General features: G+C 34.9%; 1 protein-coding gene across 1 annotated transcript in view; it reads left to right on the top strand.

Annotated features, from left to right (window-relative positions):
* The window catches only part of LRP1B (LDL receptor related protein 1B), a 1946873-nt gene that overhangs the window by 1690694 nt on the left and 239091 nt on the right, over window positions 1-17088 (top strand). The window contains exon 63 of the mRNA XM_063790432.1: window positions 8949-9148. Within this exon, the coding sequence (XP_063646502.1) occupies window positions 8949-9148 (200 nt within the window). The remainder of the gene's footprint in view (window positions 1-8948; window positions 9149-17088) is intronic.

Below are 17088 nucleotides of genomic sequence, written 5' to 3'. Positions count from 1 at the left end.
GTATACATTAATTTAGGTAAAAATAGTACCTAATAGGAGAAGCTTTGTACTGTGCACGTATTTTTGTTTTCAAGGTAATGTGCTCATTTTAACTTTTCACTATATAATTATGTAATCATTTTATCTTTTTGAGTATTTTATTTACCATAGCAACAGAAGGTTCAAAGAGTATCAATTTTATTTTAATTTAAACGGAATCACTAGAAAGTCTCTTTATATGTATGTTTTAAGAAATAATGGCCAGATGTACTAAATTTGGCTATCATCTATTCATTCTTAATTATGTGAATATTTCAATTTCTGGGATATTTTTATAAGAAAGTTTATTTTTGATTTTTGATAGCTGGGTGTGGTGGCTCACGCTTCTAATTCCAGCACTTTGGGCGCCGAGGCGGATGGATCACTTGAGGTCAGGAGTTCGAGACCAGCCTGGCCACCATGGCGAAACCCCTTCTCTACTAAAAATACAAAAATTAGCCAGGCGTGGTGGCGCACACCTGTAATCCCAGCTACTTTGGAGACTGAGGCATGAGAATTGCTTGAGCCCAGGAGGCAGAGGTTGCAGTGAGCAGAGATCATGCCACTGCGTTCCAGCCTGGGTGACACAGCGAGACAGTGTCTCAAAAAAAAAAAATATATATATATATATGTGTGTGTGTGTGTGTGTGTGTGTGTGTGTGTGTGTGTCTATATATATGTGTGTGTATATATATATATTTGAGTGTCTGAACAATTTTTTTTCTTCAAAATCAATATGGCTGGCTTAGCTTCTCATTTCATGCTATTCAAGATGCTTCACTTTCTAATGAAAGAAACATTACCTGTTTGCTAATAGCAGTCTGTGGTCTTTTCTATTTATGAAGCAAAACCTGTGTCCTATTCTAGTGAATGCAGCTGAATCTATTAATAGCTTTAGGTTTTATTTCTCCCAGGTTACAGTTATTACCCCATAAACTGAAAGCAGCCTTAAGTTATCATCAACATAAACCCATCCATTAAAAGTGTCAATTAAAATAGCACAGTACAAAATTATTATAGATGTTATAAAAGACTCCATTGATTTCATTTTTGGATAATATTTGGATTATGATATAGATATGTCATATTATAACCAAAGAAAAAGGTAAAAGTTGGATCTCTTTATGAAACAATTAAAAACAACTATTTTAATGGATAAAATTTAATGGCACCTTTTTGTTCATGCTGTTTTCCTGGTTCCCCTGAGTGAGAAAATCAGGCAACTTGGATTTTAGCATTGATGAGATGAGCTCTAGGGTGAAAATGCCATAACTGTATAAAATATTATGCAATCTTGCTTCAAAAAATGAAAACTTAAATTTAAGATTAATAGAAATGCAATTGAACCTTCCTATATCAGATTGCCACTGCGACTTGCATATGTTTTGATTATATCAAAACTACTGACTCCTGTTTCCTTGAGAAGTATGATTTCTGTCCTGATATTTAGTGAAGAAAAGGTAAGCATTTGTTTAAGGGAGAATGAAGATCATTAGGCTGTCTTATGTATTAGAGCAATGATACTTTTAGAATATGTCTTGGGGGTCCTTTCTTCATTTTAATAACAGTATGTCAATTATTACAATAGCACTTTAGATATGGTATTTAGTAGGAACGTAAAGATACAAGTAGACAGAAAGTCTTCTTAGCTGTTATATTTAAATCCAATTGAAATCCTAATTTTTCTTATAATTTTATCTTAAGCTTCTTGTTATTTTGTGTAGTGTGGAAATGAGTATTCTAATTTATTATTAATTTAGGGTAATTGAAATAATTTACATTCAATATTGATAAAAATTACCTGTATGCAGGATATGTATAAGCATTTTAAAAGAGAATAGAGAATGTAAATATGTTAAAACTCTGCTGCAAATTTTATCTTTTTGTATAATTAAGGTGTCACTTTAGTTAATCATAACAAAGACCATTATGATAAACATTAAAGTGAATGTATGATATGCCTAATTAACAGAAAACATTACATATACTCATTCATTTATTCAACTCATATTTCTGGAATATTTAGTATATATCTGGCACTGTTGGTAGGAGTGAGAATAAAAATAAAAGGCATGGTCCCTTGTCTTCAAGTATGTTACACTCTAAAATAAAAGGCATGGTCCCCTGTCTTCAAGTATGTTTCAGTCTAGTATGTAGGTAGCTGATTAAATAATCACAATTCAATACAATAACTTTTAAGGTAGAGAAAATGAGAAGTGTTTCTGTCTCAACTGGGATCAGAGAAAGCTTCCTGAACAAGAATGGTAGAGTAAGAAGTAGCTGAGTGACGTGGTGCTCTACAGGGCAAGGGATATTTTTTGGCAAAAAGAACAGTCTCTCTAGGAAAGAACAGACACACAGAAGAGTGTGGCACATCCAACAAATTACAAGGAACTTATACAGTTGGAACAAATTAAACATATGTAATTATGGATCCAGTTTACTTACAGAGTAAAGGAAAGCTAGGAACAAGTCAGAACATAACACAAAATGACAGCAAATAACAAACATTACAAGGCTTCTGTCTTTGGCAAACAGGTAGAGGAGTTGTCCCCAGAATATGGGAGCACAGAAAAAGAGAAAAATACAAGAAAGTGAAATGATCAGTTTGTAGATCTATTGGGATTGGGAGTTCCCAAATAATAATAATAATAATAATAATAATAATAATAATAATAATAAAGATGGCTACCATTTCTATAGCATTTTTTGAGTTAGAAAACTTTATCAGTTTATCATTTCAGATGCATGTACTGTTTATCCAGAGTCTCTGAGAAACATAGAATTATTTGTATTACTTTCCTTATAGTTTAGATAGGCACATTTAACCACGAACTGGCTAAGTGACTTTCTCAGAATTGTTTAGGTCATAAAATATTACACCGGGGATTTAATTCAGTTTTCAGGCTTTGGTCCCAAATTTTTCCTATTACATCATGTCAGAGTTTCCAGTAACAAAATAATTGTGGATCATAAACATGTTGTGCAAAAACCGTCTGAAAAAGGGATCAAGGAAAAAAAGAACCCCAAATCCTGTAGTTTCTTCCATGTTGACAATTATCCTTTTTAAAAGACTTAAAATTAGGACAGGTAAGGGCTGGGCACAGTGGCTCACGCCTGTAATTCCTGTACTTTGGGAGGCCTAGGCGGGCAGGACACATGAGATCAGGAGTTGGAGACCAGCAGGCCAACATAGTGAAACCCCCTCTCTACTAAGAATACAAAAATTAGCCGGGCCTGGTGACACAGGCCTGTAATCCCAGCTACCCGGGAGGCTGAGGCAGAAGAATATCTTGAACCCAGGAGGTGGACGTTGCAGTGAGCCCAGATGGTGCCACTGCACTCCAGCCTGCATGACAGAGTGAGACTTTTTCTCTCAAAATAAGGTAAAATTAGTACAGATGATAAAAGTTTTTTGGAAATGAAGAAAGCTGCCTAGATCGTTACCAGCATGCCTTATTTTAAAAGACATACTTTCATTTATTTTCTTTTACTAAAATTCTGACAATAGCCTGTTAGAGGCCAGGCACGGTGGTTCAAGCCTGTAATCCCAGGACTTTGGGAGGTCAAGGTGGGTGGATCACCTGAGGTTAGGAGTTCGGGACCAGCCTGGTCAACATGGTGAAACCCCATCTCTACTAAAAATACAAAAGTTAGCCGGGCTTGGTGGCACGGGCCTGTAATCCCAGCTACTCAGGAGGCTGAGGCAGGAGAATTGCTTGAACCAGGGAGGTGGAGGTTGCAGTGAGCTGAGAGCACGCCACTTTACTCTAGCCTGGGCAACAGAGTGAAAAAAAAAAGTCTGTTAGGAAATCCACAAGGAAATAGTAGGTCCTGTTTTGAATTTGAAATATATGTTAATGAAAATATGTGAAAGACACTTACTCAGTATTCATATCCATTATTGCCAATATGGATAATGACAATGCAAATAAATTTAGAAAGACACATTTTACCCTCTGTAACTTGGTACTTTAGAATGTCCTTCAGCATTTACTATAGTTGGAATAACTACCAAATTTTCCAAGATGAGCAGAAATATTACTTCCTCTGTAAAACATTTTCTAATTGTGCCTAACTGGTCACCACATATTGAACATTTAACATCATATGACTGTTTTTAGCTGAAATGTCTTTCTCTCCATCTAGAAAGTAATTTCCTTTAGCACAAAGGTCATGTCTTAATCATTTTTTGTGCCTAACACGGAGACTGCTAAATTCACTGTTGAAGAAGACTGATGAATGAGTAACTAGATGTACACAGAGAATGAGGTTATAGTTACAGAGACCTTGTGCCTGCACCTATGCACAAACCAATACATTGGTACGTTAATAACCTGCATGTTTCAAAGAGAAGAGTCACAAGGGAACTTTTGTTGTGATGGAATGAAAGGCAGACCAAGATGAAAATTCAGTTTCTGATTTCTGTAGAGGAACACAGAAATATTTCATTAAACTATATATTCACATAAGAAAAACTTTTTTAAACCAATTTTTTAAATCTATCCAAACAGTTCATTTCAGTATCCTCATATTCAGGCAAAAACACACAGGGAAATAATATATATGGTTAATTTTATAATTCAAAGTCAGAGATAATTGCAGGTGGAAGGAAAAAATTTCTTCAAATTTAATACTTGAATTCAGAGAAAAATAGTAAAAGCTGAGAAAGACTTCTATTTAATCACTTTTATAGAAATACAATGTATAATATTCAACTATAAAAGACATTCTCAAATTCACAGAGGCCTATTGTTATGGTTACAAGCAGACATTCTTTTATGTGCTTATGCTTCATTATATCTCGCAGAATAGGTACTATTTGGGGCTGAAATTTTACATATGAGATTGGGGTAAACATTGCATATTATCTGGGTGCAATTTAGATCTCTTCTTTCAACATTTTCACGGCAGTTGTCATTTTTAGCTTTAATTATTTATAATACATTTTTACATAGGTAATTTTTAAGGGTTTCATTTCAGAAGTTAAAATTACCATTATGTTTAGCACAGTCTTATTGACAAATTTGAAGAAAAAAAAAAGTATAGCAATAGGGCCTAAGTATGAAAAGGAAATGATATCTAGCCATCAGAAGTTAGCTACCACTTACTGAGAGACAAAATAAATCCTGTGTTTATGAAGGCTCATGCTTACCTGAGTACAGGTGAACAACATTTTCCTTCAGTATAATAGAGTATTATCCATAATATTCTTCTGTTTGATGAATACTTAAATAGGCAAATCATGTAATAACTTACATAAAATCAAGGCAAATCATATTCAAAGATACATACAATCCAGATGCAATAGGTAGTCTAGTAGGAGAGTATTACTAAACTAAAAATATATTAATATGCATATTTCCTATTTAAGTCAGATAAAATAATAATAGCTAATATTTGCTGAACACTTGCTACATACTTATCAATGTTCTACGTTTGTTTCATATATTCTCTCATTTAATACTCACAGTGACCCTGTGAGAAGAAACTGTAATTGCTTCTTTTAGACATGAGGCAATCCAAGCTCAGGAAGGCTAATTAAAGCTCCTAAGTTCACATAACTAGTAATGAGAGGACCTGGGATCTGAGCCCATGTAATCTGTTTCTAGGGTTTCTTTCTTTGCTTCAGATGCTGTATAGTGCTTGTTAGAAGAGAAGTCAGTGTACGAATCTAGAAACCTGAGTCCTTGTTCCAAGTTTCCCCATCATAATACACAAAGCAGATAACCTTTTATATTCTCAGTTATCACTTTATCAGGGGAAGCTTTAAGCTATGTGATCTCCAGTACCCTCAATAACCAGAATTAAAATTCTAAATTGGCGTGGTGGCTCACGCCTGTAACCCCAGCACTTTGGGAGGCCGAGGCAGGTGGATCACAAGGTCAGGAGATCGAGACCATCCTGGCTAACACGGTGAAACCCCATCTCTACTAAAAATACAAAAAATTAGCCAGGCGTGGTGGCGGGCCCCTGTAGTCCCAGCTACTCGGGAGGCTGAGGCAGGAGAATGGCGTGAACCCGGGAGGCGGAGGCTGCAGTGAGCCGAGATTACACCACTGCACTCCAGCCTGGGCAACAGAGCGAGGCTCCTTCTCAAAAAAAAAAAAAAAAAAAAAAAGTTAAGTTATACTTTGTCCTAATATCTGAAAGAAATAAAACGTCATTTTTCTCAAGAAATTTATAAGGTGGTTGTGAAGATAAGTTTTTTCTTCCAAAGAACTATTTGTAAGCACAACAGTTTTTCATGCCTTCCTCCATCTAGGTAAAATTATTATTCACTCTTTTGTACTTCCATAGTAAAAAATTTTTATTAGCTGAAAAGTGAAAATGTGAGACTGTAATGAAAAACTCTGATTTGAGCTAAATTTCACACAATTCATAAGTGGGGAGTAATTTGGAGAGGTATATTTGGGCCCAGTAAGAAAGGGTTTTCATTCGAGGGAGAGAATTTCAGTTCTGGAACTCTTACCAAACTTACTGAGTGTGATGTAACAGATGTTGGACTTCATGAAAATAATATGCTTTTTCTCTTCTTGGTGTCTTGGTTCATGATGATGGTAAGACTACCAGATGAAAAATTTCAAAATACAAATGAAAATTTAAAATTGCAATTATATGGAAGTTAGACCACTTGAAATTTGTAGTTTACTTAAGAAACATTATTATTGACATCTAATAATTTTCAATGCTTTTATTGATAGCATTGATCACATGTACTGATCAAATTTAATGGAAACCCTTTTTCACTTTTGAGGTATTTAAATTGCAAGTACAATTATATGTAGAGTAGCTAAATAGAACTATGATGGCACTCTCTAATTAAACCAGTTTGGATGTGTTATTTTTAATGTTATAGAAATCACTGAATTATTACTTTTAATTTTTATTTTCTTATATGCAATTCTTAAAAAACATAACATGGTATATAGAAGCACAAATAAATTTAATCATATCTAACATGTGAGGGAAGCTGGAATAAATATATTACATTTCAGATAAATCAAAAATTATTATGTTAGTATTCCCAAGATTCAAGGTCAGTAAGGCAAAGAGAATTGTTCTGATTTATTTCAACAAGGTAAACTATCTTTTTATTTTTACTTCTTTCTGATTCAGTTTCTTCTTTTGCATCTCTTCTGTCATGATCCCTAGTATAGGCAACAAGGTACTTCTCCATAAATTTATTGGAAAGTACTGAATTGTATGTTTTCTTAGAAGATGTATTTCACTGACGTATTCACTTTTCAAAAGAAAACTATAACAAAAATAATTCAAGATTTTAAAAAGCATAGCATTATTTTTTGAGGGGCTTAGGATCTATTATTACTTGATAATTTGAGATTTTTCAAAGTATGTTTAAAGTTAATATGTATATACAAAAACACTAGGTAGGAATTCCAGTATTGCCCTATGTGAAATTGACTTAGTGTTACCAGACCCAAGTTTATTTTACATTTTGACTTTCAGAGCTCTTTGAATCTCTGTTTATAACATACCACCTTTTGTTTAGGTTTTATCAGAAATATATTTCTTCTTTCTTAAGCACCATACTTCATTATTACTTCAGTGATAGTTTGACTATCAAATAACTTTTGTATTATCTTTATAAGCCATACCTTTATGCAAATCAAGAAAATGATTGTCAAAACACAATATGGTGTGTGTTCTTTACAATGATTATTTAGGTTAGCTTTGTATTTGATAAGTGTTTTTATTTTCCTGAAAACTTTTTCCTTTTTAGTATGTGGTTAAAATATCTGAACATAATTATGTCTGTCAGAATTTATGAGAAAAAATTTCTTTAAAGAATGTTTTAGATTTGAATTGAATATACCAGTTTTACAATCATCTAAAATATTTTCAAACCAAATTATTTTGATGCAAATCTTGTAAATCTGAAGAACTAATTGCTAAGTATTATATCTGGCAAAAAGAAAGAATGAAATAGAGAAAAATCTACTTGTGTTAACAGATTTTAATTTCAGAGTTGGAATGTGAAAATAACATTAAAGATCCTATAACTCAAATCTTTATATAGACAAGGAAACATCTAAAACATAAAGTAATTTTTCTTACTTTGAGGAAAAACACAAATGGCTTAATCAAACAGAGAAAAACGTCTAAGTAATCTGCCGCTTATACGTTATTTGCATTTTATCGGGTGTAATATTTATACTGAACTCAACCTAATTATATAGTATCAATATTACTTAATTCACTTCCTGTTTTTTCCCCACTTTCGGAACTGTCCTATCTAGAACTTCTAATAACATAATGTAAATCACTGCTGTCCAGTTGAACTTTCTGTGATAATGGAAGTGCTCCATATTTATGCTGTTAGATATGATGGCCACTAGACACACATGGTTACTGAGCACTTGAAATGTGACTCGTGTGACCAAGGAGCAATACAGTTCATTTCATTTAATTTTATTTTAATTAGTTTAAATTTAAACAGTTATAATTGGTTAGTGGATACCATCTTTAACAATGTATATTAAGGAAATAAAATGTGCACCTCCATAATTCCTTTTGAATTTTTCATAGATAACACACCAAAAGAGAAAGTATATATAGTGATAATTGTATTCCTTCAACACTGATAGGTATCTTTTGAAAGTTTACATATGTTAGTTTTGAACATCTATAATTGGTTAACACATGATATTATTATATAATATTGTTATATATGAGTTTGTGTTCTAAAATAAACATATGTTTAAAGTTATAAGAATATTTCAAATCATACTAGATGTGTAATAAAACACTATAAGAAATTTTGCATCAAAGGATGTTTCTTAAAAGCTGCAATTTAGAAAAATGGCAAGAATTAATGTGGGAACAGTTGAGCAAAAAAGTAATATATTGTTTGTTGTTTTGCTCCCAGAGAATCTGTAAACAAAATCGGTATTGATTTTCTTTCCTAGATATTTGTATTGGATTGACTGCTGCGAGTATCCTCATATTGGCCGTGTTGGAATGGATGGAACCAATCAGAGTGTTGTCATAGAAACCAAGATTTCTAGACCTATGGCACTAACAATAGATTATGTTAATCGTAGACTCTACTGGGCCGATGAAAATCACATTGAATTTAGCAACATGGATGGATCTCATAGACACAAAGGTTGGTCCAGTAACATAAATATTCTAGTATTTTACCAGGTCATAAAATATTTATTTAAAAATATATATTTATTTTATATGCTTTCTCTCATAAAACATATTTAATTTAAGGTTACATTATTATACTTCTTTATAAAAATATTGGTAAATTAGAATTAGATGTATTTATTCAAAAATTATGTTATGCATAAGATATTTTACACTATCAATGTTTTCTTTAATTGTATTTTTCTAAATAGATTTTCTAGTAAATGGGCAGTAGTTTTATAAATTAATATCCACATGCATCCCAACTGAATTGAAATAGAAGGTTATTTGCTTGTAAATATGAGGCTATTACTGCAATCTGCTAGGATTTCAATTTTCTTAAAAAACTGAGTAAAAGTATAGTTTTATAAGTTATCGGTTAAGCTATGTACATGACTAAAGTTATTGTTACCTAATCACAGCAGCAACAATAATTAACATGCAAAATAGTAACAGACAAGGATATAACAGAGAAGATGTCACGTATAGTTAAACATGACACGGATATAGCAGAAGCCACAAATGACTCAAATTACATCAAAACGTTTTAGGTAACAGGTAGCTTTTTAAGAATTAGATTTTTTCCTGAACAAATAAATGAATTTTTATTGATCTTCACTAACCTAGTGTCACCTTTGCTATCAGGGGTTTACATTTCCAAACATCACTTAAAATAAGAGTTTCAAAGCGAGGTCCCAAATAAAGTCTGCATGTTAATTCAGTTTAGCTTATCAAGTTACTTTCTTCTCTGGCATCAAGCTTAAGACAAAAACCCCTGGAGGAGGGAAGGATGAGAAATGGTAAGGAAGAGAGGATTATTCTTAATCATCGAGTAATACTCTGCCAGTGTGTTCCAGTGTGGAATAAAGCAATGAGTTTAAAAAGAAAAAAGGTAAAAGGTACCAAAGTTACACCACTTAATAATTTTACCTATATTCCTGTCAGTTGATGTTTAAACAAATACATCTTTTCATCCTTCTAACTAGTAATGTTGACAGGAAGTTTTTAGAGGCGCTTTCTTAAGGGTAAGAACATTGTAATACAAAGAGTGTAGTTGGATGAGTCACTTACTTAGGTGCTGACATTCCAGTTATGGAGATAAAAAACTCATCAGGATGCAATTTAAGTGAAAAGTTATTTAAAGAACACTTTAGGATTTTAATTACAGCGAAAGGAATGTTGACAGATTGAAATCACACCTAGCATTTAAAAGTTATATCTCCCCCAAAGAATCAATAATGAAATGTTCTGCCTCATTCTTGGGTTGCATAGTTGAAAGTTTTATTGTGACAATATTTTTCCTATGTAACTATAAACCTTTTCATTTTTAGCCTCCATATAAAGTGCTAGGTGGTTGTATATGTATTACTTTCTACTAAAATTTCATTGTACAACGAAATTTTTATATATATTGTTATTAGGTAGGTGACTATTTAAAAACACTCCAGCATTAAATATTTGCCTTTCATTTGAGTCTTTGAAGTCTGAATAGCTAAAATTGTTAAAAAAATATTAGATCTATTAGAAACTATTGACTTCATCTCCTACTTATTATTAAAAAATCATGTCACTTCTCTGGTGACTAATGCTTTGATAACCTTAATACAAAATTAAGTGCATGTTAAAGTGTCAATCATAACACTGGTGGTGACTTTGGATAGAGAGACATGTGTAACAGGTAGAAATGGTACTAAATGTATTAAATAGTAAAATATTTGGCTGAAAGATAGTCTAGTATGATGTTATTAAAAATTTCAAACTTGATTTTGAAAATGCATCAAGACTTAAATGGGAAGAAAAGTAGAGTTGCAGCCTTCAGAATATTTTCTCCTGAAGGTTTTCTCAGAAAGACTAGTGAAAAATTCATTAAGTGCCTTATCAGGCATCTGCCAATATCTCAGCGCAGGCCAATAATTATCTGGTAGTTACTAATGAGGTACTAATTGGAGCCAGCCTGAATTATGCCAACTCTACCATCAATGAAAGAAAGAGCCATTAATTTGCCATGTTTGTAAAGTGGAATTGGATTATTCTACTTGCATTTGCCCCATAAAGACAAAGGATGCTATGGTTTCCTAGTTGTTTATTTGCAGGTGGAAAATGAGACATTTATATCGATAACTTTTGTGTTACTTCATCACTAGCCACTTTTTTTAAACCAGACCAATATTATTTTTCTCATTTATTATATTTCTTAAAACTGAAATCTGAGCTAACCAGAACGATGAGACATGCCAGTCATGACAAAGTAATTTGAGAATATAAAAAACATATGAGACTTTTCAGAACAACAGCCCTTTCTCATAAGCCAAATTTTAAAGTTAGACCTTGGACTTTACGGTTTAAAAAGTTGGGTATTCTTTCCCCAAAGATATTCCAGTTTACACCACAGAGTAATTTTATAAATGAAGCATTATTTTATTATTATTTGTCTAGACCAAGAATATCTGAGGTTTCTAAAAATTCTGTGACTTAAAGTTCAGATTATCTCCAAGGTACATGTGCCTTACAATTTGTTTGAGAGCTTCCATTCCTCTTTCTTTGCTCCCTGATCTACCCTAATTCACCCTCCTATCAAATCCACACACCACATTGAAAACCTGAACAAGAAATTCCAAAATACATCGGTCAATTTACTAGCTTAGGAAAATTTAGATGCGTCTTAGTCACATGAACCTCTCCCTAATCTTTATTTCTCTGTATCACTCTACTGTTATTCACTACAGTAACATATGATGTAATATTAATAATATAATGATACAGTAAAAGACATGCTACTGAATAAGTTAGACAGTATATTTTAAATTACATCTTCATGAGTTTATTTTATTCATTGCTCTGATTTCTTCCTGTTAACTATGCCCATCATTCATTCATTCATTCATTCATTCAATATTTACTGACCTGTCTTTCTGTGCCATGCACTATGCTAGGCCCCTGGTGTTGTAAAGATGAATGAGTCTCTACCTTCAGAGAATAACTCAATTGGCAAAACAAATATGCAGGTAAAGACATAAATTAGATTGTGGGTAAGAAGTAGGTGCAAAATATTCCAAAAATGCATGCAGGAGTACTGAAGACTGCTAAAGTGGGAAAATCTTTGAGCAGTTTGAGAGATTTAGTAAAAGCTCCCCATAGAGGGAAAGTGTAAGAAGGAGTCTTCACACAGAGGGAACAGCATGTGCAAAGATGTAATAGAGTCTTGAAATAGCATGGGGTTTACTCAATTTGGCTATGACTGGAAGTCATATAAGAAGGAGATAATGACACTAGATGAACAAGGGCAAATTGGGGCCAGATTGTCACAAGCCTTGTATGCTAAGTAATTTGGAATTTATCCTTAGGTCACAGGGAGCTATTGATGGTGTTTAGTTGATGGAGTGCTGTTATTAGATTTGACAATAGCATGTGAAATGAAAGACCCTGGAAGGGCAACCAATTTAGAGACTGTTAAAATATTTTAGGAGAAAATGTTTGAAGTGATTATAGCTGTGGGAATGGAGATACAGTGTTAGATTCAATAGTTATGTAGTAGATCAAATTGGAGATATATGTAAGCTTAGAAATACTGGTAGTGGCATTATAAAAATTAAGTAAATGATTTATATTATTATTGAATTAGCTAGGGGAAAAGAATTCCAATATTTGATGACTTATTAGTTTTGCATATATTTGTACGTTTTTAAAAAGAATTAATAGTGCCAAACTACGCCTAATTTAGATATTCAGAATCTGTATGTTATGATGCTCTATTTTGGTGGGAGATGCGTTAAGTTTAACTGCAAAAGTGCTATTCTAAAGACGTGATTAAACATTCTATATTATGCCCTTCCCTAAAAGGCATTTCAGAAAACCTGATAATTTAACTAGAATAAAGTTCGCAAATAAGTGACACTCTTTCCTCCTACTCTCTCTTGAGACATGGAATAGGTCCAGTGAGAGACTTGGCAATTTGAGGGTGTTCTCCAGGTAGAAATATTCAGTTTTTAAATACATTGTTATACAAAAACAGACTGATCCTAATATATGAATAAAAATATTCTTCTTGTAGGTCCATATATTTGGGTTTGATTCCTTACAACTCCCAAACTGAAACCCTCCCAGGAAAATCTTAGGCTTTGATTTTAGATAAGAAGTAATACGCCTTTGCTGGAGTACTGATCTTTCAGTGAAAGGATCTCCTCAAACTGGAGAAAGCAAACCTTTAAGATCTTAAAAGAAGTCTGGGAACCTCAAGGATCTGGGTGAGGTTGGGATGGGATCTACTGCTAACTAGCTTATTAACCCTGAACAATGTAGTTAAGTTCCCTGGACCTCAGTTGCCTCATTTGTAGAAATAAGGGTGTTGAAAAATATGACATGAAAGGGAAGTCCAGAACTAAAAGTTTAAGCCTCCAGTTACATGGATCAATCAATACTTTCAGAATCTTTGCCATTTTTTTTTTTTTTTTTTTTTTTTTTTTGAGACAGAGTCTCGCTCTTTCGCCCAGGCCAGACTGCAGTGGCGCTATCTTGGCTCACTGCAAACTCCGCCTCCCAGGTTCATGCCATTCTCCTGCCTCAGCCTCCCGAGGAGCTGGGACTACAGGCGCCCTCCACCACACCCGGCTAATTTTTTGTATTTTTAGGAGAGACAGGGTTTCACCGTGTTAGCCAGGATGGTCTTGATCTCCCGACCTCTTGATTCGCCCGCCTAGGCCTCCCAAAGTGCTGGGATTACAGGCGTGAGCCACCACGCCCGGCCCAAATCTCCACGTTTTAATCTCCAATGACTCTTCCTTAATTTAAGCCTAAGAGAGGGAGTTTGGAAATCTGTAATAATTAAATGCTTTCTCATTCAACCTTGATGAAAACATCAAACTGCCAAAACAATCCCCAGTCCTGAGTGTTATCATAAAGATTATTAACATATTTCAAAGTTGAACACTTGTAAACTAATCAAATTAATGATGGAGGAGAAAACCTATACTCTTGAGCATCACCTTGTACTGTACATTTTACACGTAGTATTTATTTTGTCTTTCAACAGACATTTTCTTAGCCTAATGGGATTCCAAGAACAGGGGTCATCCTCTTATGAACTAAGTCTTTTATTAGAAGCCTACTGATTTCAAGGGACTGTGCTTGATGCAATATGTGCTCTTGTAATTATTCTACCAACCTATATATGTAATAAGTGCGGTTAAAGCCATTTGCCAGCAAGGGAATATGTTCAAAGAGATTAAGTAACCTGTCCAAAGTCACAGAGCTAGTAATCAGGAGAATCAAAATTTGAACTGAGATCTACCTAATTCCAGGGACTGCTTTCTTTCCAGTTTTCACACAGCACCCTTGCTTTTGAACAGACAATTGAAGATTGAAACCTACTTGTTAGAGCCTCTAATATTAATAGTTATAGCATAAGTATACACTTACACAAATAAAGTTGAATCCATACCTGAAATCTTTCAGATTGATTTAAGTATTGGACAGGTAAATTACATAATATATGAGGAAAAAACGCACAAAAACAAAGCGACTAGAATATAATTACTATAAAAGAAAGCATGTATCTCAGTAAATCCTAATATTTTTTGTGTCTTCTTCAAAATGAAAAGAGCAATGATGTTACTTTAAAATGTATACCCTGTGTCTTAGTCTGTCTGGGATGCTTTAACAGAATACTATTGGCTGGATAATTTATTGCATACATTTGTGGAGGCTGGGAAGTCCATGATCAATAAAAGTGCCAGTAGAATCAGTGTCTAGTAAAGGGCTCACTGTCTGCTTCATAGATGGTTCCTTGTTGCTGTGTCCTTTCGCAGCAGAAGGGGCTAGTGAGCTCCTTTGAGTTTCTTTTATAAGGGCACCATTCGCTGTGTCCTCTCATGGCAGAAGGGGCTAGTGAGCTCCTTTGAGTTTCTTTTATAAGGGCACCATTCCCATTTACGAGGATAGAGTCCTCATGGCTTAATCACTTCCCAAAGGCCCACCTCTTAGTACTGTCATACTGGGTATTAGGTTCCAATATATGAATTTTGGAAGGACGTCAACATTCAGACCATAGCATTCTATCCCTGGGCCCCAATATTCATGTCCTTCTTATGTGCAAAATACACTTATTTGATCTCAATAGCCCCCAAATTCTTAACTTGTTCCAACACTAACTCAAAAGTCTATAGTCTTCTCTATATCTTATCTAAATCAGATATGAGTGAAACTTAAGATATGATTTATCGTTCTCCTGCTGTGAACCTGTAAAATCAAACACGTTATCTGTTTCCAAAATACAATGGTGCACTGGGCATAGGATAAACATTTCCATTCCAAAAAGGAGAAAGAAGAAAGAGGTAATAGATTCTGACCAAACACCAAAACCAAAATGGAAAACATTAAATCTTAAGGCTCCAAGATAATCTTTTCTTAAGAGCATAACTGGTGAGAGCTCAGAAGAAGAGGAAAGCTGTAGAGAAAGCATTAATATTCTCGAATAAAATCTTCTAAATTTTGCCTTCTGGACACACTGGTGTGGCGATTGGGCCCCAAAAGTTCCAGGGGGGCCTGCCTCCATAATTTTGCTGAGTGTAGCCCATTTTCCACCTCTCATAGGTTGGAATCTCATGCCTGTGGCTCTCCCAGGCTGAAGTTGCAAGCTGGTGGCTCTAGCAGTCTGAAGTTTCCGGGTGACTCCACCCCCACAGCTCTGCTTGGCATTGCCCTATAAGGGACACTGCAGTGGCCCAACCCCATGGCTCCATTATGCATTGCCCTAATAATAGGAGCTCTCTACTGTGGCCCTACCACTGTGGCAGTTGTCTACCCCAACCCCAAGGCTTTCTGTGGCATTTTTTGAAATTTAGATCAAGGCAGCCAGGCCCTTGCTGCATGTGCACTCTGCATCCTGGTGGAAATTGCAGTATGTGAACCTCACCAAGACTTACTATATTTGACTTCCAAAGGGACAGCCTGAGTTGCATCAGGGCCTGCTTGGGCCACAGCTGGGCTGGCTAAAGAGCACCACACGGAAAGGTGGGGAAGAGAGCCTTGAAATTGTTCTGCTTCTGAGCCTCTGGCATTCTGGGCCTGTGATGGATGGGGTAGCCTTGAAGACCTCCAAAATGCTTTTGAGGTCATTCTTACATTGTCTTGATAGATAGCACCTGGCTTCCACCCATCTATACTAATCTCTTTGTCAAATGATCCCTTGGCCCCACCCTTGATATTCTCTCTCTCAAATGCTTGTTCATTCTTAACAAGATGGCCAGGCTGACGATTTTCCAAATCTTTTTCTGCTTTCATTTTGGTTATAAATTCCATTTGTAATTCCTTTCTCTCCTTGCATTTTACTATAAGCAGTGCAACAAAGCCAAGTACCTCCTTTAACACTTTACTTAGAGATTTCTTCTGGCAGATATCCTATTTTATTGCTGTTGAGTTCTGCTTTCCACAAAACACTAGGATGCAAACACAATTCAATCAATTTCTGTGTCAGTTTCACTCATGAGGGTAGAACTCTCATGACAATCACTTCTCAAAGCCTCCACCTCCACCTTTTAAGACTTTTTTTTTTTTTTTGAGATGGAGTCTCCCTCTGTCCCCCAGGCAGGAGTGCAGTGGCTTGATCTCGACTCACTGCAGTCTCTGCCTCCTGGGTTCAAGCAATTCTCCTGGCTCAGCCTCCCAAGTAGCTGGGATTAACAGGCACCTGCCACCAGGCCCAGCAAATTTTTTTTTTAAATTTTTACTAGAGATGGGGTTTCACCATGTTGGCCAGGCTGGTTTTGAACTCCTGACCTCAAGTGCTCCACCCACATTGGCCTCCCACAGTGCTGGGATTACAGGCATGAGCCACTGCACCAGGTCTAATACTGTTATATGAGATATTAGGTGTCAACATATGAATTTTGGGGAGACACCAACGTTAAGACCATAGCA

The sequence above is a fragment of the Pan troglodytes genome, chromosome 13, assembly GCF_028858775.2.
Source record: "Pan troglodytes isolate AG18354 chromosome 13, NHGRI_mPanTro3-v2.0_pri, whole genome shotgun sequence".
In the NCBI taxonomy this organism is placed as follows: Eukaryota; Metazoa; Chordata; class Mammalia; order Primates; family Hominidae; genus Pan; species Pan troglodytes.
The sequence above is the reverse complement of the archived record's forward strand: the minus strand, read 5'-3'. Positions and strand labels throughout refer to the sequence as shown.